Source organism: Macrobrachium nipponense, chromosome 40 (assembly GCF_015104395.2).
Source record: "Macrobrachium nipponense isolate FS-2020 chromosome 40, ASM1510439v2, whole genome shotgun sequence".
In the NCBI taxonomy this organism is placed as follows: Eukaryota; Metazoa; Arthropoda; class Malacostraca; order Decapoda; family Palaemonidae; genus Macrobrachium; species Macrobrachium nipponense.
The window spans coordinates 58,044,764-58,070,260 of NC_061101.1; the positions used below are offsets into that span (position 1 = coordinate 58,044,764).

At 37.9% G+C, this 25,497-nt stretch overlaps 1 protein-coding gene across 6 annotated transcripts in view; it reads left to right on the plus strand.

The window, feature by feature from the left end:
* The window catches only part of LOC135212179 (uncharacterized), a 117,849-nt gene extending 100,786 nt beyond the window's left edge, over positions 1-17,063 (plus strand). For 4 of the 6 annotated variants that reach the window (XM_064245624.1, XM_064245620.1, XM_064245621.1 and 1 more), the window contains 3 exons: positions 5,603-5,728; positions 7,619-8,957; positions 9,237-17,063. In XM_064245624.1, the coding sequence (XP_064101694.1) occupies positions 5,608-5,728; positions 7,619-8,957; positions 9,237-9,570 (1,794 nt within the window). In that variant the 5' untranslated portion in view covers positions 5,603-5,607 and the 3' untranslated portion in view covers positions 9,571-17,063. Of the gene's footprint in view, positions 1-5,058; positions 5,192-5,602; positions 5,729-7,618; positions 8,958-9,236 lie in introns of those variants that run through there. The other 2 variants (XM_064245623.1, XM_064245625.1) reach the window with 2 other exon arrangements.
* The last annotated feature ends 8,434 nt before the right edge of the window (positions 17,064-25,497 follow it).

A 25,497-nucleotide genomic window follows, 5' to 3' on the forward strand; every position in this document is an offset into this window, starting at 1 on the left:
ACACACACACACACACACACACACATATATATATATATATATATATATATATATATATATATATATATATATATATATATTATACGTATATATATATATGTATATATATGTGTGTGTATATATATATATATATATATATATATACTATATATATATATATATATATATATTAGGTTGATTAGGAGACCCCTCTCAATGAATTTGGTCCTACTATGTAAAACTAGTTTGCTTGCGTTATCCTACGTAGGAAAACCAATACAACCAGCAGTTTATATTTAGTTTTATTCATTTTCAGACAATTTCAGTCGGAGCCTTTATTGGACTTTTGTTCTAAGAAATAGAGAGAAGTACAATAAGCAAGACGCAAGATTCAATTAAGTGAAGTGGGAGAGGGTGGGTGAAGGGGGTGAGGGACTGTACACCTGCTGGATAATAAGGCTTGGGGATTTTGAGAGGATATTCGATATACGGCACTTGCTCCCTGCCTGGAGCCTTATCCCGTCGGGGAAGATGAAGGGGTGACCGGGCACGCTTCTAAGGGAAAGGCAAGCGACATGTATCTTTTGATCATCTTATTATCACTGGTCCACGCAGTTTTACAGTTGAAGATAATTGAGAAGTATAGATAAGGCTGGGCATTTTGTAAACCTTGACGCTGAATTGTCAGGGTTTTGTTTACTTTGTAGAGAAAGCATATTGATATTTTCGCTTACTCGGGGAGTCAGGCTACAAACTGCTTTTGTTGTTATAGTTATTCTTGTTGTTGGGGGTGAGGGTGCAGGAAAGGTCTATGGAGGAAGCTAAAAAAATCTCAAAAAGGTGTATCGCGTCGAGTTAAAGATACAGGAATTTTAGGATAGGATATTTATGATTTATTTGTTAGAATGAAAATGTAAAATAAAATGTGTATGTTCAACAGTACAGAACAATCATTTCTGATAAAATACAGCGTATTTATTTTAATTTTCGTCAGTGAAACAAGGATCTATTTGGCCGTTTTAATTTACGTTACGTTAAGAGTATAATGTTTACAACTTATGCGTCCAGAGTAAGCCGGATCGCGTCTTGTTTTGGGCAGATAGACAGGTGGGATTGTCTAGATATTCCAGAATACCTAATGAATAGTTTAATGTCAGTAAGGGGGGGGGTTACCTTGTTGAGTCCCTTCCGATTTGATGCGCACATTAGCAATGAATTCTCATGATTAGCTTCTCTCTCTCTCCACCCTAGTTGCGACCCACAACACTCGTCTAAGAACTAGGTACTAAAACACTGCTTAGATCAACAGATATGTACTGGATTTTTTGGGAACGCGCCCATCTGTCGCTGCACAATAGAGAGAGAGAGAGAGAGAGAGGAGAGAGAGAGAGAGAGAGAGAGAGAGAGAGTTATGGATATCTGTACACTTTTCTGGAGGCGGGGAACATTCGAACAATTGATCGACTCAAATTTGTAAAAAAAAAAAAAAAAAAGAACTTATGAGGGAAATATGCACCAAATACCTTTCCACTGATTAGAGCGAGGGTTCTCAACCTTTTGATGATTCCAGACCCCTAATGAATTACCCAATATGGTTCCATACCCCATTTGCATAAGTCCACTGAAGTCCTATTTGTTGACAAAAGGACTTAATATACATAGTTTAATACGTTCATTAGGTATGAATAGCTAGGAACAGAACATAAAAGAAAATCAGAAGCATTTATATTTTATATAGTTATTTATTTACAAAATGTACCCATGTAAACAGTAACGCATTAAAATCAAATATATACAGATATCCAGAGATCAACTCTCATACCCCAGCATGTGGTTCTCATACTCCCAGGGGTATGGATACCCCTGTTAAGAACCCCTGGATTAGACAATAAGTCCTTCCCAAATCCGACTCACTTTTCGAGGTGGGCCTCTCAAGTACCGATAAGTGGTTAGTGCCGTCGGTTGACCTCATGCGTTACACTGTAGACATTACTTACGCTTCTTTGTAGCGTCCCTAAGGCGCCTAGCTGCAATCCCTTTCATTCCTTTTATTGTACCTCCATTTATATTATCTTTCTTCCATCTTGCTTTCACCCTCTCCTAGTTCCACGTTGGCCGAGTGCATTTCGCGCTCGGCTACCAATCCGGTGGTCCGAAGTTCGATTCTCGGCTCGGCCAACGCGGAACCAGAGGAATGTATTTCTGGTGATAGAAATTCAAATTTACCCTATACAATGTGGTTCGGATTCCCAACAATAAGTTGTAGGTCCCGTTGCTAGGTAACCAATTGGTTCCTATCCACGTAAAAATATCTAATCCTTCGGGCCAGCCCTAGGAGAGCTGTTAATCAGCTCTGTGGTCTGGTAAAACTAAGATATACTTAACTTTTCCACCCTCTCCTAACAATTGCTTCAGTGCAAGCGCTTTGAGGTTTTCCTACTGTTACGTCCTTTCAGACTTATCTTAATTCAGGGTTCAGAGCTATGACCTCATAGCTCCCAGCACAAAACTCAATAATCTCTACTGTAAGATTTCAAGCCTCGCACACGTAAGACGAAACTAGGATCTCGGTTTATTTACTGATACAGGATATTGTCTGACCAATTGTTTTCATTCCAGTCGCACTTATCGAACCTGAAAGCCAACCTGTCTTATTAAGAATGATCGAATTACAAAGCTTTTAAGGGAAGAGAAAATTAAGGCGTCCTCTCCGTTATGATATAAAGATGCTCGCTCGCGTACGTGATGACCGTTTTGGTCTGCAAAAGAAGCGCCGTTGTATTTTTTTCATAAGCGCTGGTACATTATCTTCCATGCCCCCTTTTAAAGAACTGTGACTGGAACTGAGAGACCGAAACTATATATATATATATTATATATATATATATATATATATATATATATATGTGATCAAAATGGTATAACCAGACCAGTGAGCTGACCATCAGCTATCATAGGGTTGACCCGAAGGATTTGAATGAAATACTGTACTAGTCTTAGGCTAAAGGCTAAGCACTGGGACCAAATAGGTCATATATACGTGTATATATATATATATATATATATATATATATATTATATATATATATATATATATATATATATATATATATATATATACATATATAAGTTTTGGGGCGTTGTTTTAAGGCTAAGTGATTTCTTTTTACAATTTACAATCCCTGTGACGCAGAACACCGCGAAGGCATTGAGGAAGTTGCTAATTAAAAGAAGGCTGTTATGAACATATGGTTGATTACTTTGCTATTTCAGAAAAAAGATCGACTGCAGCAGAATAGCTACAGTTACTCAGTCATAAATAGGATGGTTAACAGTATAAATATACTGTTAACGTGTGTGGTGCATATGAGCAAACTTTTGAATGGTCCTACAAGCGATGACTTTTGTACAATAACGTGTCCAACAGTTATTATTACTGCTAAACTAAAAAGACCCTATTTGCCTTTAAGTAGCTCCAATTACCACACAAGACCCTGTTTGCCTGTGAGAAGATCCAGTGACCCCGTGCGAACCGGATTCTTTGTTTACCGCATCTCGATGTTTTTCCATCGAACCGGTTATGCTAATCCTGCTGGACCTCAGCTTTTGCACAAGAGTACTGATGCTCAAACATCATCAGATCTGAAACAACGAAGAGATGAGTCGGATGCTGCTGTTTGCAGCTCTTTGCTGATCTTGTTTTGAGATCAGATTTATTTAGAAATTTGACTAATTTGCGTGTTAACATATCTCCAGTTGTCTTTGGGTAACTGGAGAGTTTGATCATTGTTTGGCAGAATGATATACGATATGAACGAATAGTATTTCGTTGTTAAAATTACGAGATGAGCCCTTATTTCTCAACTTAGCAAGCATCCCTTATGTACAGAACACTTTGCATACCACGTTCATCTAGACGAGTGGAAAGTTGTTCCTCTGTTCAATTTCAAGTTGACGAGAATGGTCCGAGCATCACAATTGCGGGAAACTGTTGTTGATTGTTTAACATAAAATTATTTAAACGATTCGTTGTAAACTGGTCTTCGCATCGAAGTGTTGTCTCAACAGTTACAGAAAGTTCAAGCCGCCGGCGACAATTGCTATATGACCATTTATAGGCTAAAATTTCACGATATGTAAAGCTGATAAGTAATGACGTTACACAAAGAATGACAAAAGATTACATGTCTAAGTGATGCCGCTGTACAGACAAGGGTCAAAATTCACGAAGTGTACGACGTATCAAGGTACTACAGTATTGTATCGTACCGCTGAAGACTTGTTTCTCTGATTTATATGATAAAGAATATTTATTTTACTTGACTCCACTTCAAAGGCCTATTCTCGCTGTAGCCTACTCCAGTGGAGGAAGACCCTGCTGTCACAAGGGCAGCTTAGTCACAAGAATAAAAAAAATAGTAAGTGACAGGCAGTGTCTAATATAATTCTATTGCAAAGAACTTACACCAAACACCAACCAAAGAAGGCGTGATCGGAGCTCCAGCTTACTCGGGACGCGTGCAAGATTTTCCCCTCTGCGTAACTTTTAACGTAAATTAAAAAGTGCTAAAATCTACAGTCAAAGAGAGCTTTGTTTCACCACCGACAATTCAAATAAATACTCTATATTTTATTAAAAATATTTTTTCTGTACTGTTTAACTTCCACATTATTCATTTTTTTACAGTTTCACTCTAATAAATAAATCATAAACATCCTGGCCAAAAATCCCTTTATCTTTGACTCGATGCGAAACACCTTTTTCAGGCCTTTTTGGGTTCCTCCATAGACCTTCCTACACCCCCAACAACCAGAAAAACAATTACAACAAAAGCAGTTTGTAAAGTTACTCCCCGAGTAAGCGAAAATACTGTATGTTCCAAGGAGTTAAAAGTATAGTCTTATGACATCAACGATTTAGCAAGTTGTCTTTATACGAAATACGTATACATGTACATAACTGCGGACTTGTTTCTCCATCACAGATCTTGTTTGGAATAGTGGCAGACTCGTTGTAGGTCAACATATCCTTGAGATGTTATTGTTTTCGTCTTCGACCCAGCTACGTATTCCTGTGGCATATTTCATAACAATTTGAAGTGGGTTTTGAAAATTGAAACGTATACTTTCTGAGCAGTGAACCATAGATATAGTAGTAGAGAGGTGGACCGTAAGTCGAGGAGGTGCGCTCTTGTGGTTTTACCCTGCATTTGTTCGTATTTAATTGTGACTTTGTGATACTTCCTAACTTTATTAAATGAATAGTTTGACTCGACAGTTTTATGATCAACATTTTTTTTATGACGAACGGGTGGCAGATCTGTCAAAAAAAAAAAAAAAAAAAAAAAAAAAAAATATATATTATATATATATATATATATATATATATATATATATATATATATATATATATATATATATATATATATATATATATATATATATATATATATATTACGAATTTAGATATGTATGTATGTGTAAATGTTACATTTGCGTACAATCAGACTCATTTATCTGGAATTTTCCGTCAATCTGTTTCACTTCGAATGCATTCAATAAAGCTTTTATTTGACTATTTTTCTTACACTTGCTTTTGTATTAATTCCTGTCGTACTTTCAGGTGCAATGTTGCTTAGTATCCGGAAGAAGCACTGGTTGGTTTTGTCGATTTCCATCACGGGCGTTCTTCTTCTTCTAGTCTTCAATGTCAAGCCTCCAGCGCTACGGCCTGCCAGATATGTCACAGGTAACGAAGACGAGAGCATTTTTACCATAGAGTGGGTGTATGTATGTGTGTACATACATATATATATTTGTGTTTGTATGTGTTTTCTGAAAGATGTGAGCGTCCCGTGACGCGCTGACTTTCGACGTGAGTCCTTCCTTCAGTATGATGTATCTCAAGGTCTAAAGAATACGTATTCTCTAGACCTTGGATGTATCTTATCGTATTATGATTTTTTGACAATTTCATCGAGGTCTTCAGTGGAGCTTCTTGCAAGGCGTTCCATGAATCTCAGTCCTTCTGTTTCTTATTTTTACGGGTCATTTCACCGAACTCATTAGATCTAGAGTTCTCGGTCCTCTTTTGTCTCTTCTTCTTTTTTGTCGCAGGGAGCCGCCTAAAATCAGCAGCATTCAGAAAACAGTGGAGGGTTTGATAAAACGAAATGGAAGGAATCTCGAATGACTATCAACTAAGTTTTAAACTTCGATCCTACGAAAGAATTTTATTATCTCTCGCATAATATGCCTGTGATGGTGAACGAAGTTTTTGCTTTATCCAGTGTACTTAACTTTTTTCGGTTATTTTATGTATTCGCTATCCTGTACGTGGAAAAGGTTTCTCCCAACATAATTCTGGCCATCCGCCGCCAGAACAGCGTTTGCTATTAATCCCTAAAATATTCCAATGATCAAAGATAGGCCTATCATCTTGTACATAGTGCCTTGGAAATAACTTGCATTACATTACATGGATACAGAAACCAAGGAAATATGATTGAGTCGGAATAGGTGTTTTGCACGCCTGCCAGGTTTTTGTTTTTACACAGAATCCATCATAATACAGCCGAGTCTGAGTCTGTCTGTATAAAAATGCAGATTAAAATGGTGTTGTCGAAGACGCCATCTTTGGTTCTCAAGGGACAAAGAACACTACGATGCGAGACCATTGCAGGGCTCGCGATCAAGAAATTAATGGACCGGCTCTTAATATCACACTGTTTGCACAATGCCAGTAAGTTAACGACTGCAGTGCTTTTGTTCGCTTGATGAACAATGGTCTAATTTATGTAAACTCTAGGGTACATACCCCTATTAAAGTTGCGATAAAATAATTCAACCAAACCACGCTGCCACCATTCAATCTCCACAGAGCTTGCCTGAACGATTTGTCTCAAGAATGGGATGAAAAGGGGAGAATAACAAAGTTAAAGAAGTTGGACATCTACTTGGGAAGAGTTCGTAGGGAATGAATATAGAAGAAAATACTCCAGAGGTACCCAAGGGATAGCTGTGAACTTTAACATATCTAATGTACTTATTTCCCTCTCACAGGTATTAGGATTTGGTCATTGTCAAAATGTTGGTCAAAGTTGACATGTTAAAACTACAGTGTTAACATTTGTTATATTGACATGATCGTTTTGCGTGGATGTAACCTGGAGAGCCAATGATGTTACGGTTATTGTATGTAGTCGCTTGATTGGGGATATATTGCACGTTTATGCCAATCGCACATTGTTCAAGGAGCACATTGTTTTTGCATGAAGGATTATAACTTCAAGTCCTTTAACTTGTGATTTTAAACACTTCCTTCGTGGGGTTCACAGTTTAGATCTGGAGGCTTACAGAAGCTAGTAACAGAAAAAAAATATAGCTCACAAACCTAGGTGAAATTACAATATTTAAGACAGGTACAGCACTGTGTAATATTAGCTAATTTGTAAATAGTACGAGTGTCGCAGAAAAGGATTTATAAAAGCTAGATTATTGGAGAACATTGATACAACACTGACTCAGGAAGCAAACGGTTTTTTCTGTTGCGAATACCATTCGTATTTTGATTAAATAAACATGTTATTATTTATGGTTACCTTTAAAGGCTATTACTGATCCTTTGCATTTTTCACAGGCAATGCTGAAATAGGATTTTTACGTCGACGGATTGCTAATGATGATGGAGAAGCCACAGGACACGGAGCACCCCCCCCACCCCAGTTACACCTGCACCCTCCCGTACACCACGCCAGTAGTGAAACCCAAAAAGACTCGGCCCCAGGAACTGCATCGTCCTCTGTCCATCTTTCTGCAAAGGAGCGCGTTGATTATGCAAAGCAAGGGATACTTTTAGTTGAAAATGAACTGGGTCGAAAAGATTCCCAAAAACAAAGCCAGAACAAAGAGCCAGAAACAGACCAGGGCCTGGGAGTCCCACAAGAACAACAAGCACAGCATGCCAATGGCAAACAAGACTGGCAAAAGAAAATCATGTTACAAAGACTAGAAATACAAAAGCAGCAGAGTCTTTTGCGAGAACACCACATTCGTGAGCAGCAGTTATTACAACAACGCCTGAAACAACAGCAGGTAGAAACTGACGCAGTCCAGCAGCAACTAGGTGGAGTAGCACCAATCCAGCACCAAAGCTCCAGTGTGTCTGTAGTCTCAAAAACAGCCCAAGTAAGCCAAGCCAGCAGTGGAACGGACACATTCAATGGACCATCAGCTCCAAGGAAACCGTCACCTGTAGCGAGTAATTCCTATTACTATCCTCACATGACCTATGAAAGTCTGAAGAACATGGGTGAAAGGATACTTCGCCACACAGTAAGAAAGGAATTCCTGGATGCCGTCAAAGACACTGACTTCAAACCTGGAGAAGTGGTTAGTCCATCTCAGGTGCGGAGGGTGATCATCCTGTCCACCTGGCGCAGTGGCTCGACATTCTTGGGAGATCTTCTGAGATCATACCCAGGGGCGTTCTTCAGCTTTGAACCACTGCATCATCTGTTGAAAAACCTTCACCTGCAGGAGGGTCCTCTCGTGGAAGTGGTAACAAATCTCATTCGAAACATTCTCACCTGCGATTACAGTGACCTGGATGAATACGTCAACTATATGCGAAATAATACTTTTCTCTTAGATCACAACACGAGGTTATGGAACTCCTGTGCAAGGAATAGAGCCCTGTGCTTCGACAAGGACTATATATCAAACATGTGTAAATATATGCCAGTTAATGTCATGAAAACAGTAAGAATGGGTCTCTCGCCCGTGGTAGAACTACTTCAAGACCCAAGCCTTGACCTAAGGGTAATCCATCTGGTAAGGGATCCCCGTGGGTCTTTGCATTCCCGCATGCAGCTCTCATGGTGCAAGTCAATGGCTTGCAGTGACCCTGAAACTGTGTGCAGTGACCTCTTAACAGATCTTAAACTATCAGCCACGGCGAAGGAAAAATTTCCCGATAGGTAAGGTCTATTTTCCTTTCAGGTAGTTTATGGAAAGTATCTTTCAGAATCATTCTCACTGCTTTCTTAATACTTTTTAAAAATTGTTGTTGAAGATTAAAGGAGTTTTGTAGAAGTTATCAAGTTTTCTTAGAGTCAAAATTCAGTAATTAGATTATTTTTATTCGTAGGTTAGATCTTGTTATTTCATGTTTTAATGACCTAAGATTTCTGTGAAACGTCCCTGACTGATTTTTCACATCTGAAACTGCTTTTTTAAACTCATGTCTTGTATTACAGGTACCTCTTTGTACGTTACGAAGACTTAAGCCTGGAGCCAGAAAAGAAAGCGCGGGAGATCATGTCTTTCCTCAACCTGACATACCAGAAAAGTGTTTCAGCCTTCGTCAGAGACCACACGTCTTTAGCCAGGAGATCCATGAAGAAACCTGGCACATACTCCACATATCGAGATTCAAAAGCAACGACGTTTGCTTGGCGTGGAGCTCTTAATTATACAACGGTAGAAAGTATACAAGAAGTCTGTAAAGAATCTTTAGAGATTCTGAAGCTCCGATACTTTGACACTGAGGAAGACTATATGAACACTACTATACCAGTTCTTGATGAGTGATTGATTTGTGTGTACATATATATTTAAGTCGAAAAATATATTCGTATTTACTTTTCATATAAATGATATATTCGGAGGTCACCGTTTCGTTGGAAAATGCAATAAACTGTACTAGAATTCGTAGATTCTTTATTTTATATAAGTATATCAGGTGCTGTTCGTAAAACGATAAAAATGAAGGAAGTTTGTGAGAAACAACGAGTGTGTCAACGAAGGATGAAATCGTTAGAGTGTATGATGCAAATCATGTTTATATTTTCAGTGTGATATTTTGAGGCAGCAGAGAGTTAATTATTCTTGCATAAAAAATCATTCAGATTTAATACAGCCGTGGTATTTCATTTAATTATGTAAGAAAGAAAATATGGCTCGTGAGGCACTTCGAATCTTTGAATAAGCATTTTAATTATATGTTCTGTGCAGCTTAGTCCTATTTTTCTTTTCTGATAATGCAGCAATGACTTACGAAATATTAACCAATTATTGCCTGCCGCCCCCCACCCCCCACCATTTGAATGATCTATCAACCCAGACGTTAGTATTACAAGTGTCTTGTCATTTTCAATTTTCTTAACGTATGCTGGTCCTGTTCTTTAAACATGTTTGCTTGTGGTTGGTTTGCTTATATGCGGCATAAAAATATCTCATGAAATAAGAGTTGACGAGGGCAAAATGAAAAGTGAAGAATTCAAATGAAGTCTCTAGTTGACGGTAGAAGTCTTTTATTACCGTGTTATTGAATATCAACATCTACGCAAAAAGAACAAGGTAATCCCGTGTCCCCGTATTACAAAGGTGTATTTAGAATTCACAAGCTTTCTGTAAAGTATTAGCAATGAGTCACTGGAGAATTTCCATAATGGTGTAAGAAGTGTGGTTGTCAAATGTTCTTGATCACTTGACAGTTTTCGTTTGGTGCTCAGTTAGATACTATAACTTTCCACGTAATTCGAAGAGCGATATCGACTTTGTCTGATTTTCGTGAATTTCTAACTCTAAGGCCTTGTCCACACTACGACTGCCTGACGAGCAAAAGCTGTTCCCATAACTCGTTTTACAATACTGAGTATGGAGCCAGAACGATGTGATTGTCTGGTAACACTGCTTCAGAGGTGAGAGCAAATATAAACAGCTGGAAGTGCCCGACAGGCATGCCTGCTAGTGTGGACAGGCCATTACACAGAGCACAGAAATCCTTCTTGTACATGTTCTACGATTTAACCTTCACGCCTAAAAGGTTAAGTAGATTCCATGATGTGCCATTCGCTGGATTCGCTGGTAATAAGGATTACGCCTTTTATTTCAGTGTTTATCTACTCTTTTTGCGATATGATACTTGTGCATTCTTCCCCGTTCTAGCGATACAGTCAAGTTTTGTGTGTACGGTAGTTCAGTGATCTCCATTTGTTCGGTCAGTTTGCTTCTGGGTGAAATTGTAATTCATTTATTTGCTAATTTTCATTTTACCAGTCCATCTGTTTCTTACTTCTCTCTTAGGATACTTGGAATGGAGTATGTGACCATACCCAGGTTTTGTGGCCTTCGAAGGCCTGACTCCATCTTGGGCATTTTTGCACCACACAATATGTATCATCCACCCCTTGTTCGCAGTTCACTCATCTTTTAAGATCCTCGTTTTGATATATCCTTTGATTAGTAGAGTATATATCAAACATAAGGTATGAATAAGTATTATGATTTCTGTGTTACTTATCTTGAGATGATACGGTTGTCATGGCATCACTGACACCTACGAGTAATTCTGTATTTGGTAGGTGCAGGAGAGCACGTGGCATATTGAGGATGGCTGAGAATATTCAGCTTTTAATATCTTTGCCTAAGAACTAACCAATGAGTCAGGTACAAACTTTCAAAGCGGCTTATTGTTACGAAGGATACACTAAAACCAGAAGTTGACAACTTGAGTCAGTGAAATCTACAAAACAGCTACAGTACCTGTATTGCTACTCACCTACAGAGAGGGATGATTTAGGAATGAATACAGAATGTCCTCAGAACATATCCTCATTTCTCAGTGATACCAAATAGCAGCTCGGTTCAGTTTTATTAGCGCAGATACTTTTAGATTATAGTTCTCAGTTATTATCATTAGATAAGTTACAAACTACGCTTTGTGCGAAAGTGTTCTCACAGTAGCTCTTAGAGGTGCCACCTTAATCTCTAGAAAATATGAAACATTTTGAATTATAGTATCTGTACAGATGAATGCTTCTCTTACATGGAATATCTATAATTGGTATTTTAGAATTTCACTCTGAGGCACGATAGTTTCAGCTACGGTTCTGAGTCACTGACCAAGAAATATTCTGTGGACAGAAATCTACGTAGATGCTCACCACACGTGTTCACATCATCAAAGATATATGGACTACACTCAACGGAATAATCATGAACCAGGTAAATCGCCTCCTGTTTGCTCAACTTAGCCTCAGAGTATTAGATTATGCGATGGTTTACATATCTGATGTCGCCATTTTGAGGAAAGCTCTGGTCACTGATTTCGCCATTTTGAGGAAAGCTCTGGTCACTGATTTCGCCATTTTTAGAAAAGCTCAGGTCACTGACGTAGCCATGTTGATGAAAGCTCTGATTACTGACGTAGCCATTTTGAGTAAAGCTCTGGGCACTGACGTAACCATTTTGAGGAAAGCTCTGGTCACTGACGTAGCGCCATTTTGATGAAAGCTCTGATTACTGACGTAGCCATTTTGAGTAAAGCTCTGGTCACTGATTTCGCCATTTTGAGGAAAGCTCTGGTCACTGACGTAGCCATTTTGAGTAAAGCTCTGGGCACTGACGTAGCCATTTTGAGGAAAGCTCTGGTCGCTGACGTGGCCATTTTGAGGAAAGCTCTGGTCACTAGCGTAGCCATTGCGAGGAAAGCTCTGGTATGTGCTGAACTGCTGCGGGAATTTTAGCATTACTCTCGTATGTCATCCACTCCTGGATATGATTTACAGTACGCAGTGTGTATTTGTTCACCAAGAGGGTCTGGGCATTTCGTGTCTCAGTATAGACACAGCTCACGAAAACTGTTTAGTGGTTGTCCTATAGTTTTGGCTGCCTCTCTATTCATTCGAATCCCAGGCTGGTCTGGGTAGCTACGATCTGATTCTATGAGTGTTTTCGATATGATAAGAAATTCTCCAGACTTTCTGACGCACAGATCAATTTGTGTGAATGCTATTAAATGGCATCTGATTTGTTAACATAAATACTTTTTTTGTTCATCAGGATGATAGGAGTTCATGATGCAATATATCAGTAGTCTTGTCACCTGCTTGTTCGGTGGTAAATAAGTTGCCTAGAGCAATTGATTGTTGGACTTAGTTTATACAAAGAACTTGTAATAGAAGAGAAATAGTACAAAACTGCGCACGTTTAAATCCAGACATATCTTAACAAAAACATGCCCAAGAAACCTGAAGCTATACGCTATTTATCTGTCAAGCAATAATTAGAAGACTAGTGAAAATGCCAAAGATTCTGATGAGGCTGTTAGAATATACAACTTGGGTGCAATAGAGCATATCTTATTTCTGGGTAAACATGAATCCGTAAAGTAGTCTCGGTAGTTTTATCGCAATTTATAACAATTATCTTCGCCAGTAAATCTGCCAGGAACTTAGCTTCAATTTACAAGAGAAGGAGTAATGTACAAAAGCAACTCACAGTAATGAGCATCATATTTATGTAGCGAATTTCGTTTGAAACATCATCTTTACATAAACAATCTTGGCTCTTGATTTTCTGAAAATATCCATAATGACATCATGATTTTTATTCACAATTTTTATGAAAAAGTGCCCACTGCTCTAATCATAGAGATAGGCTGGAATAGTGACGTTTGTAAGGTTTCGCAAAGCTGGTCATCCTGATAAATTAGATGAAGAAGCGTGCCACTTTTTCTTATGTTATGGATAACATTGATAATACATTACTGAAACAATGACAGTGTTAATATGATAACATTATGTTAGTGTTGACAAAACTACACCAGTATAACAAAACGCGAGCAAAGCCCATCAATGTACAATACCAAGCAGGACATGACATACACTTGTTAGCTTCAAGACGTCACAACCACCAGTAGCATACACAAATACGTTCATTGACACATGAGACAACTTCTCTTTACATATGGATCGATTAAGGTCACCTACAGACATGAATTGGATTCTGGTTGTTACCTCATGATTTGTATTTGTGTGTGAATAATTTACAAGACAGATTACAACTCTAAAGAACTCCAGAGCATCGACTCCAGCTTGTCTCCTGTTCACTTGGTTAACGATTACACAAACTAGGCTTGATATATATGTATATATCATGCAAGTACATTAATGCAGGAAGAATGGTCGTTGCAGTGGTTTTAGGCTTCATAAGCAATTTACTAGTATAGCTTCCTTGTTGAGTTGATGTTGACAGGCGCAGACCTACCACTTAATCAAGAGCAGAGTTTCAGTGCCATGTGGCCTGATCAGAAATATGTAAACATGGATATTTATACTGCAACAATACTTTGCTGTCTATAGGTCCCGTGACTTAAACTTGTTGATAAAGATATATATGAGCAGTAGAATGTCTCGCAGTCTAAGGTTATTCTTCTTTTTACTTGAAAAAATTGTTCATATTTGCTTTGTATACAGTAATGTATTTACAGTGGACTTGTAGAATATTGTAGGTTTAGCTTTTTAGCCTTGAACACAAAATTTGCAATTGTTTCAAACTGCTGAATAAAATATCAGAATTGCAAATAGCATACAATAACATACAGTATAATACAGTAAGGCCACGAATTGTCTAAAGAGAGTCAGAAAAACTGCATTGTGTCAGGAGAATAATTGCAAATGGGTTGCTAAAACTTTAAGATGCATTATTTGTTTATTTATTTATTAAGCACTGTACTATCGGTAAGTTTAGCCAGTCATTCTTTAAGGTGTACAGCAATCATTTAGGTGATGCCAGTTTGTAGTGTTAGATATCCACTATAGCCAGGAATGTATTGCCGTACAGCGTGCAAGGTCATTGTGTATACTACTCGAGACGGGTTTACGGGTGCAGATTGTATGCAACTGAAAAAAAATAGTTGTCAATTGTATTATGGCAGATCTTACCCTAATAATGCTGGGTACCAGTGATGATTTTCATTTATCTTAAAACTCCAGTTATATAATAAGCTTTTATTGTCCATAGTTATGTACTTCTGATGTTTGGCAAAAGTATTTCCCCCCCTTACTTATTATAAATTGCTTTTAAATTGCAAATATGCCGGATTGAAAACGGTAACAGTAGACATTACAAGATTCAGATAAATCTTGGCAACATATGTGTGATTCCTCCACCCTCTTTAGATCATTTAAGTTCCGGTGTAACTTTCGCAAAACAAAACAAAAAATGCTTTGAGTTCCTCAGATACATTTTAGTTTATGACAAATTAGGAACCTTACAGTACATATGACCTTTATAAAACAGACTTTTGGAGGGAATAGTTTTCATTTGATTTTTCAATATGCAGGTCACTTTTGGTCATTCATTCACAACCTTAGGCTGGCATCTCCTGGCTTGGATTCTGGCTACAACCTGCCTCCCAAGGATTTGACCTCCATGTTTCTCGTGAATATTAGAGTTTCTTTGGCCAGCAGCACACTTTTCAGGAGCAAGCCCACTTCGAGGCCTGTGCATCCAGTCCTCTTCAGGTTCCTCCTGAGGTCTTTTAGGATTACTCCTAGTGCTTTTAGCTTGGCTTGTTTAATTACTTCCAGCTTTAGATCTTGGTACGTCTCTGTCTTTCGTTTTCCTCATGTCTTCATTGCATGTGCCCCGTGTTATAGCTGCATTTATCAGAGATATTTTGGTGTTTCTTTATTTACCAGAATTAAGTCTGGGGTCTGAGCCAGCAACGGATGATCTGTCCTCACATCATAGTCCCAAAGTACCTTGAGTTTTTCGTTTTCCAACGCGTTTCAGGATATATTTGGTTGCAATTGTGTCATGCCTTCTCTTGTATTCATTCTGACCTAATGTTGGGCTTCACTTATGATGTTTTTGATGGTCGTCATAGTCTGTATACACGGTGGTACTTTGGTGATGCTGGTATTTTATCTTGTACACATTGTATTTGGTCTAGTGCTGCCATCAACATTCATACTGTCTCTGCTTTGGCACTTACCCTAGTCAGACATTGCCAATTGCCATTCTTTAGTACATTCTGCGTCTACCTCTAGTACTGGCAACTCATATAGTTGTTACCCCATTTCTCTTTCCTTTGGCTGGCGATCCTTGCCTTATACATTTCTGGCTCTGTCGCAGATGATTTTTTAATTCTAAGCTCTCGTCAGCAGCTCAGTGTGCTTAAGGCACTGCCTAATTGCTCTTCTCTCTTTATCGATACATTCCTTCACCCTTTGTATTGCGTTCCCTCTTTTTCTTCACGGTAATTTACGTGGGGCCTTCAAGATGCTTTCACAATTAAGTTTGTTATTATTAAGTAGTTTTGGTGAGATAACTGAGTCACATATACTCTCACAGGGCCTGTGCAGAGGAAATCAAATGCGAGGAGAAAATTTGAGTAAGAAAAGGTTGGAGAAGCGGGACAGTTACTACGTGCAAGGAGAGCTATAGGAATGGACGAGAAGTTTTCAGCTTCGGTGCAGTGAATGACCCACATATGGATTAACTATGGCTAACACTCAATTTCTTATAGGACTTGATGTCCACGCATTTGCCAGTCTGACTTCTGCCGAGTTGTGGATAGAATACTTCAGTATTCTATCTACGTGGCCATCTTAAAGGCGACTTAGAGTTCTGAAGACACACAAATGTCCTCAGGTTTTTTTTTTTTTAGAGCACATCTTGCAGAAATGGTCACAGTGGGAATTACTCTGATCATATAATGAGCTACCACGTAAACCATTAGAATAAGTAGTATGTCACAAAAGCAAATTAGAACGAGAAGTATTTCACGTGTACAAAAGCATTGATTTCAAGGTGGAATGAAAAGTACGTCACTTATTCAGAAACTGAAGTATTTAATGGGACCGCAACTATCGAGTACTGTGTAAAAATAAAGAAAAAAAAATAGTTACTCGATACCGACTGTATTGCTCCAAGCTTCTTTGTTCGGCACATTTCGAGACATGAAATATTATCTGGAAAACTCGTACCTAACTTCTAATGGAAGTAAAACGTAATGTTTTATTTTTTCCTTACGGATTGCTTAATTTGTAAACATTTAAGTCTAAGACCCCTCCTTATGAAGAGTAGATAGAACGATTTGTGCCATTATTTTAGCACCGTATCATGACCCCTGAAACTCTAGCAATACTGCAACACTGTTCTTATGATTGGGCTATTTCTGAACTAGTTTCTGGTTATGCATTTTTGAAGTGATTTTTATATTGTTTCTCTTAAATTTCTGTATCCCTCTGTCACGTGAAAACTGCGAATATTTCTGTGCAATCTTTTTTTTTCACTCTCTTCAGAGAGAATGTCTTCCAAATCAAAGACCTTAGAGAAATGCTTTGTAATTATGTATTCATGTTCATCTGTAGTTGTTTCACAGCATTGCAGAGCACTGTATTTTGTGTTGTACATAAAAGTGAGTTCCATTTCCGAGAGGTGCATTATAGTTTGCTTTGATGCAAGCGTTGGTTTCAAAGCTTTACGAGCAGAAGACTGCAGCCTCCATCTCTTGTTGAGAAACTGTGGCCAGACACGAATCGCGTCTTGTCTCTTGCGACTTTTCTTATGCAGTTGGCAGTGTATTCCAAGATTAATATCCACTGTGTGGATTCGCTTACGATATCTTAATATAAGATAATATATAAATACACACCTGTATTCTTTATTTAAATGACGGTGTATCTTATATTTTTTTTAGCTTGCTTTTGTAATCTATTGCGCTTAAGATATTGCTCGCTGTATTTCTGGTCATTTTTGTTAGAAGTTTCGGAGTGTCATTTTGCAAGAAAGGAAAAAAGTAGACTAGTTCACGATAGTGATGTGTCTTGATTTCTGTAAATCTCCTGTTTTTAAGAACATATTAACTCTCTCCGTTTGGGTCTCGGCTCCGTTACCCTGAAAGGGGTTGGAAATAAAAGTGAATCCCTGACTAGACGTTGAATTTAATCCATTACTTTTCCAGTTGGATTTCCAGTCACTTATTTTTTATAAGGTTTTTATTTTGGTTATTATATTCTGGCGTATTTCTCAGTTAATGTCGTCCTTATAAGGAATTGTCATTCTCTTATTTTATCATGTCATGTTGTAAACGTGCATACGTTAAGGTAACCACTGTATTGTAATTCTTACGTAATGAAATCTTGCAGTTTAATTAAAGTACAGAAGGCTATGATTTTTTTTATAAATTTTTTTTTATTTATTTATTGATTTTTTGGGGGTCCTGAAGAATGTCTCATGTCAGTATATTATTGTGTGTGGTTACCCTGCAGTCATTGACGTAAGGTAGTTTTTCATGATCGGTTTTTATCCCTTTTAGAGCTGTAATTATGTGGTGTACTCTCTGTGGTAGCTAGAAGCATTTACGTGACATTGTAGTATACACACACACACATATATCTATATATATATATATATATATATATATAATAATAATTATATATATATATATATATATATATATATATATATATATATATATATATATATATATATATATATATATATATATATATATATATATATATATATATATATATATATATATATATATATATATGTGATTGATATAAGTATATATATATATATATTTATATATATATATAATATTATATATGTTGGTATAATATAATATATATATATATATATATATAGATATATGTGTGTGTGTGTGTGTGTGTGTGTGTGTGTGTCTAAATTTGCAATATTTTGTTAATCAATATTTTTAAGAAAGAGTATGATTCGCTTGCACAGGTTATCACAAAGAAACTAAATATCCTTTTAGATGAATAAACATGATAAATTATTTTGCTAATAATTTTAAACAATTCAAGGACAGGGTAGCACTACAGTATTCGTTTTTCTTGCATCTCATCATCCAACATCAAGACTACAGTAGCAAGAGTAAGCTTCATTCGTCTGTAGTTCTGTTTTCTTCCCTGTTACGGACATTATAACAAGAATCTTCTAATCGTTTTATGGTGCTCATTTAGCCTTATTCATTGAATTTTTGGATTTTTATGAGAGGATTATATTTGAGCTACAAAGAGTTATTATAGTACAGACTATAGAGTTAAGAATTCTCCTTTGCTTTTCCTTCTTTTTTTAAAAATATTCCTATTTAACAGTGTTCATCTCAACAATTTAATCCCCTGTTAAACTTGGGCTGCTAAAGTTGATCTCATTGAGTTCATACAAAGAGACAGAGGCGGCAGAATTTCTCAAAATCTTTTATCGTTAATTACAGAGTCTGACACGAGGGGATTTTTGTTGCTTTTCATACGTCGAAAAGATCTGGTCATTCCCAAACATTTCACTTATTGCGTATGAAAATTCTGTATCATAAAGACTCCGGTGATGACATGATGTAGCTTAACGTTTTAATGACGTCAGAGACATCATTGGCCATTTACATCACGCAATGACTTACATTGAAAGCAGTGTTCATAGCATCTGTGCCAGGGATTGTCATCAATTGTGATGACAAAAGGTGGTTATTATGTGAACCCGGTTGTGTGCCAGATGCGACCCATAAATCCAGAGAAAGACTGAAACCCTCCTTAAATAATTCTGATCAAGTAGTGATGTTCATTTTTTAATCCTTTCTTATTCATTCTAACCAACTGGTGATATTAATTTAAAAATCTAATCCCTGTTTAAATTGTTCTACTGATCAAATAGTGATGTTAATTTTTAAAACTGAATTACTTCTTTAATCATTCTGGTTAAGCAGTGATGTTATTTTTAAGACTGGTTCCCTACTTAAATCATTCTGATCAAATGGTGATATTAATTTAACAGTGGATAATCTCTTGTGGTGAAAACCCTTATTCTCGTACTGAACGTGTGCATTGTTGCAGAAGTAGACCTGTATATAAATCATGCACATTATAATAATGTGTAATATTTGTATTTTGTCATAATAAAACCTTTAAATGTTAACTCTCTATTTTTATCCTTTTTTTTTGTCTGTCTGAAAATCTTCATAGAATTTAGAAAAGAAATTTGTTTTTCAGTCATCAATGCTTTCATCCGGCTTAGTGAGAATTGCATTGGATCATATTTGTAAGGCCTAGGGTTTTTGATTAATAATGTATTGTCCATGTGTTCCCTTTGACCTATGGAATGTGGAGAACAGTGTAGAGGTAACGACCCGAGAGTAGCTGACAATGAGTTTCTATGGGTGACGTGAGATAAAAATGATTAGTTAGACAAGTCAATGTACTGAGTTTATTAACTCTTCTCAAAGATCCTTTGTGAAACTGGATGCAGCTGGAACCGTGAGGCTCTAACAAAGTGTGTGTTCATATGTGCGTGTGCGCCTCTTTCTGTTAAAAGAGTGTCATACCCAAGCCTATGGGAGGATTTTGACAGAGGGCTTCAAGTCACAGGCAAGATGCCGTGGCGTTCGCCGGGGAGTTTTTTGTGACATAGTGTTTAAGTGTCCGGTTGCTTGGGTAAGTGTTGAAGTGCTTTAGCCAAAGACTGGCTTGTTGTCTGTTTGACATTTTTATGATAATATCCAATGTTTCACCTATGATTGTCAATCTTGTGTGCGTACTTACCGGGATGTGTTCTGTATCTTTGAAACAGACGGTTCTGGAGGAGAGGGACAAAGAGTTCCCAGAGGGGTGTAGACTTTTTTGGTGACTAGACAATGTACTATTCGGGGTTTTTGAGTTAGTCTGTAAGACTGGATTACTTGATTGATTAGTTTATTTATTCATTGTTAATAAATGTTAATGTTATGATGCAACTCTCTCATTTTCATTACCTGTTAGAATGGAGAGAGGTGTCGGTGCTAGAGAGAGAGAGAGAGAGGGAGAGGGAGAGAGAGAGAGAGAGAGAGAGGGGGATTGCCGGAAGAGAGAGAGAGAGAGGCTGTGTGTGTAATGTTGTGTGTGGTTTGCCTTCCGTTTCGTGTCACGCTTACCTTATGAATAATGGGGGGGAATCCCCCCATTAACATATTGATGAGTCAAGTTTTATTATAAATAAGCACTGAATATACTCACTGTTTCTACGGCATTTGCCCTGTGTAGTCGTCTCTATGTGTCTTGTTTTCCGAGTCATGTAAAGATGTTCTGTGATTGTAAGTTTTATTTCTTCTGACGTTTCGACTCGTGCTCTAGCTGCCATTTACAGTGTGTTACGAAAAATGAATGAATTAAGATGCAAGTTGCGCTGAACTTTGATTGGTCGCCAGTTCTGCTTACGAGCAGAGAAACTCTTTGTTCAGTCTGAACTTTGTTCCGGTTCTAAATTCATTATCCTTTATGAAATATTCCTTGAAAGTGGTAAATGAGTTTTCTGTGTAACCTCGTGTAGTTACATCTCTACTGTTATCCTTCGCAACTGACAGGCTTGACTTTCAACTTCTAACCTAAAGTAATTTACCTAGTAAGAGTTGACTTTGTTCTGAAAAAATTATATTGCAATATAGTTCAGAATAACATGAGAAATGCATAACCATTAGACTTAAGTACAGGGCACTAATTCCATAACAAACTTACAGCCCTAAGAGAATAACCCATGAAATAACAGACGGGACGTCCCAACAACCACGCTTCCTTCACCTATCCTAAACCAACCCCTTCCCATCTTTACCTTTACAAACCCCCACCCAATCCCAATCTTAAGATCAAAAATAAAAATAAAAATTTTATTTCACTTATTACATTGACTGAAACAACTGCATTGAAAAAAAAAAAACTAAACAGACAACAACAATCTTTGTACAGTACTATTTGCAGAAATCTACTCCAAATTAAAGTTCCTCCTCCAGGCCCTCCAACTCAAAGTACCTCCTCCAGGCACTCCAACTCAAAGTTCCTTATCCAGGCAGGAGAACACCTTCTTCTCCCAGGATATCTCCTGTTATCATCATTCCTTTCTGCATTCACCTCCTCCTCACAAGAATGCCCTGAGGAACTCTGCAGCTCAATCCCATGCAAGTCTAACACATGATGTGGCATATTATCCACAGACAATAATTTTAAAATTAATTCTAGTTACGATCCCCTTCTTCCATTGCAACATGCTTGGAGAGGTTTGACCCACACTTCGTCTACCACCGAAACAGGAGCAACTTTCTCAGTAACAGTAATTTTTGTTTGTTTGTATGGTGCTTTTACATTGCATGGAACCAGTGGTTATTCAGCAACTGGACCAACGGCTTTACGTAACTTCTGAACCATGTCGAGAGTGAACTTCTGCCACCAGAAATACACATCTCAAACCCCTCAGTGGAATACCGATCATGCCACTGAGGCGCTAGTAACAGTAATTGGCACTTTTGCCAGGTCTCCCCACTCATATTTGTAGATAGGCCTTTGAAGAACACTTCTCTCAATTAACTCTTTCTTTCCTGTGCGTCATATTTTACCAGAACATAGCTTCTAATGGACTTATGACTCCTCTCTCAGAGATAGTTTTGACAGTTCTGTAATGTCTCTCCACAATACCATTCCCACTTCCTTTATAGGCGGTGCAAAACTATCTCTATTCTAACCATCCAACATCATCTTTAGTACTTCCAACCTGAATACTCTGCTATTATCAGTAAAAATCTCATCTACAGGACAATGTTCCAGGAAAATTTTATGCAATAAATCTGCTACTTCCTTTGCACTCTCTCTCTCTTCAGACCTCACCACAGTGCAAATTATTGACAAATATGGTACTTTCCTAAAATGTGTGAGATATATGGGAAGTCTCCTCCAATCTCGTCACACGCACACTACCTGCCTCATGCATCGCTAGAGCAGGATCAACTGACTGACATTGTAAACAGCTTTTCACAACATGTTTTACCATTTATTTATTAATTTTGGGAGTCTAGTTTCTGTTAAAAAATGTAGTCCTATCTACATCAATATGATACCTGTTGTGCTCTTCTCTCAAATCAATAGTGTTCAGGCAACACACCTCATTGTTCACCTGGTTCTTTAGTTCATTCAAAAGCCAACTCTCTCTAACCCTGGTCAAGGCATCAGCCTTGTCCTTCAATCTACTGACTAGTGTAACATTCAATTCTAACTCTAATTCTTCAATAAGTTCCATCACAAAGTCCAATCATCGCTTTATCATAGTCTCTCTTACTCCTTTTGTATACCTTCCCTCTTATCCTCTGTGATAAGAGGGATACACCCAAGAACAGTAGCAGAACCAATCTTAATCTCCAATTTCTCTAGTCCCCACTGCAGGGCAAGATTGATGCTTATTACTACAGTTGCCAACTCAGCCATATTAATATGACTGTTATCATGTTTCTCTTGCAACCAAGCTGCATCCTCAACCACAACACCACCAATCTTCAACAGAAGCCTCAGTGCTAAACTACTTGCATCACACCAAAGAACTCCAACCTCAGACCGAGAAACATGTCACTGCCCTTGCACTGGATCATCTTCGTTTACCTTTTGGGCAACCTCTTTTAGAATCAACTCAACATCTGGGTCTACGTTACTGTCCAATGACCTGCTCGTCACTTCACATGGCCACAATCTATACATAGCCAATTGGCAATGGGGTAGTAGCCCATCAATTTTCCACAAACAGCTCTCGTCTCAATATCTCCTCAGAAATCCCTGGGATAGCCTCACCTCTTACAAAATACCAAACACCATCTTTATCACTTATCTTAAGACCCAAAGCAGAACTTCCATCCAAAGCCGCAGGTGGCTTAGCAATCAATCCACTCAGTTGGAAGTAAGTACATGACCAACTCAGAAGCCTGCACCTGACTTTCATCAACCAAAATGTCATCAGTGAAAGAACTTGTAGACTCTACAAGTTCTTTCATTGATGACAATGTAGTCTTTTATGTCCTTATTCCTCCCCAAAACAGTCTTTGAAAATTTTCCCATAATTCAAGAAGCAGAATTCAACCTTGTTAAGCAGTAATTCTGTCCTACATAATTTACAAGTTAATGACACCACAGCTTATTGGCCACTCTAATTTGTAGATATACCAACTTCAAATCTATAATAGCTACATTACCCTGCATTCTGCGCCATTCCATTACGGTCACACCACACACATCAATGGTATCATCCCCAGTATGGGACTCTACAACCTTGTTCAGCTCTCTAAAGTTCAACACTGATCTAACTTTACTTATAGTTGGCTGCTCAGTGGCAATTCATGGTAAGACCCCGTGGTCAATCTGCTTGTACCATGGGAGCAAAATACCCCCTTCGATCCATCTATTGTCTACTTCCTTCTCAAACTCCCTTCTCTTCCGTTCATCCCATCCATTATTTGCAACAACTAGTCTTATTCATCAACTCTACTTTATTTACCTCTTTGATGAACCACTCTACTGTCCATTGACTCCTATCAAAATCTTTATCTTCAATTGCAATAACACTGGAATTACCACGTGTTAGCTATATCACCACACACCGAGTTATCACTTATCACTAAACTTCTTGCCTTGACAAACATAACTTTGCCCTCAGCCACTGTAGCACCTCCAAACCCATTTTTTGCATTCATGCCCAAAATTAAATCTGTATTATTAATTAATATCTCAGCCACTGAAGCAATTAAAGTAATTACAACATCATCAATATTCAACTTTACATACATAACACCTTTACACAAGATCTCTCTCCCATCAAAGGCAGTTATGACCCTTCCTCCACTAAATGGGAACCAAGAACTGTAGTAGAACAACCTGCATCCACAAAGCCCACCACAGAACATCCATTCACCTCCAATTTAACAAAAGGAAACCCCGAATGGGGTACCCTTACACCTCTGAGGGGGGGAAGCTGTTGGTGCACCAGTCCCGCTTTGCTCACTTCCCGAATCACATTGAGTTGAAATATGGCCCACCTTATTACATCGGAAGCACACAACTGGATTTCGGTCTTTAAATAGAGCAGCATGCGTGAGGCTCTACACCCATAATACTGACAAATGAATTCACTAGGAGGATTACTTACTTATATCCATATAGAAGTACTTTAGTAGCCCGCAGAAGTTCTACTTTGGACGAGTCTATTTGGCGCTCGGCTACCAATCCGGTGGTCCGAAGTTCGATTCTCGGCTCGGCCAACGCGGAACCAGAGGAATTTATTTCTGGTGATAGAAATTTATTTCTCGATATAATGTGGGTCGGATCCCACAATAAGCTGTAGGTCCCGTTGCTAGGTATTCATTTGGTTCCTAGTTACGTAAAAATATCTAATCCTTCTGGCCAGCCCTAGGAGAACTGTTAATCAGCTCAGTGGTCTGGTAAAACTAAGATATACTTAACTTTGGCAACCCGCAAGAAAGGTGTTCTTAGCATCATGTTGAGCGCTTGGACGAATTGGATCAGATCAAGTTTCGTAATAAACAAATTCAACCGAAGTGTTGACGTCCCTAGCATGGGAAAGTTAAATTCAGGAGACTACTCCCTGGGAAATAATTGAGTTACATTCGCATTAAGATTTTATAATGCTTACATGGAAAAAAAAAAAAAAAAAAACTTTAAAAGCAAGAAAAAATCAAATGTTTGACCAAACGCTGATTAATTTTGACACCCTTTTGGGAATCATAATTGCTCACGGTTCCCAGGTCTCCCAGAATACATAGAAATAGCATCAAAAGAACTTTGAAAATTCCCATCAATAAGAAATCTTTCAGAAAGGAAGAAGGAAATAAGCGGTAGACAGAAACAACTTCAGTTCTGCAGTAAAAAGCTACTAGTCAATTATAAAGGCAAATATCTTGAG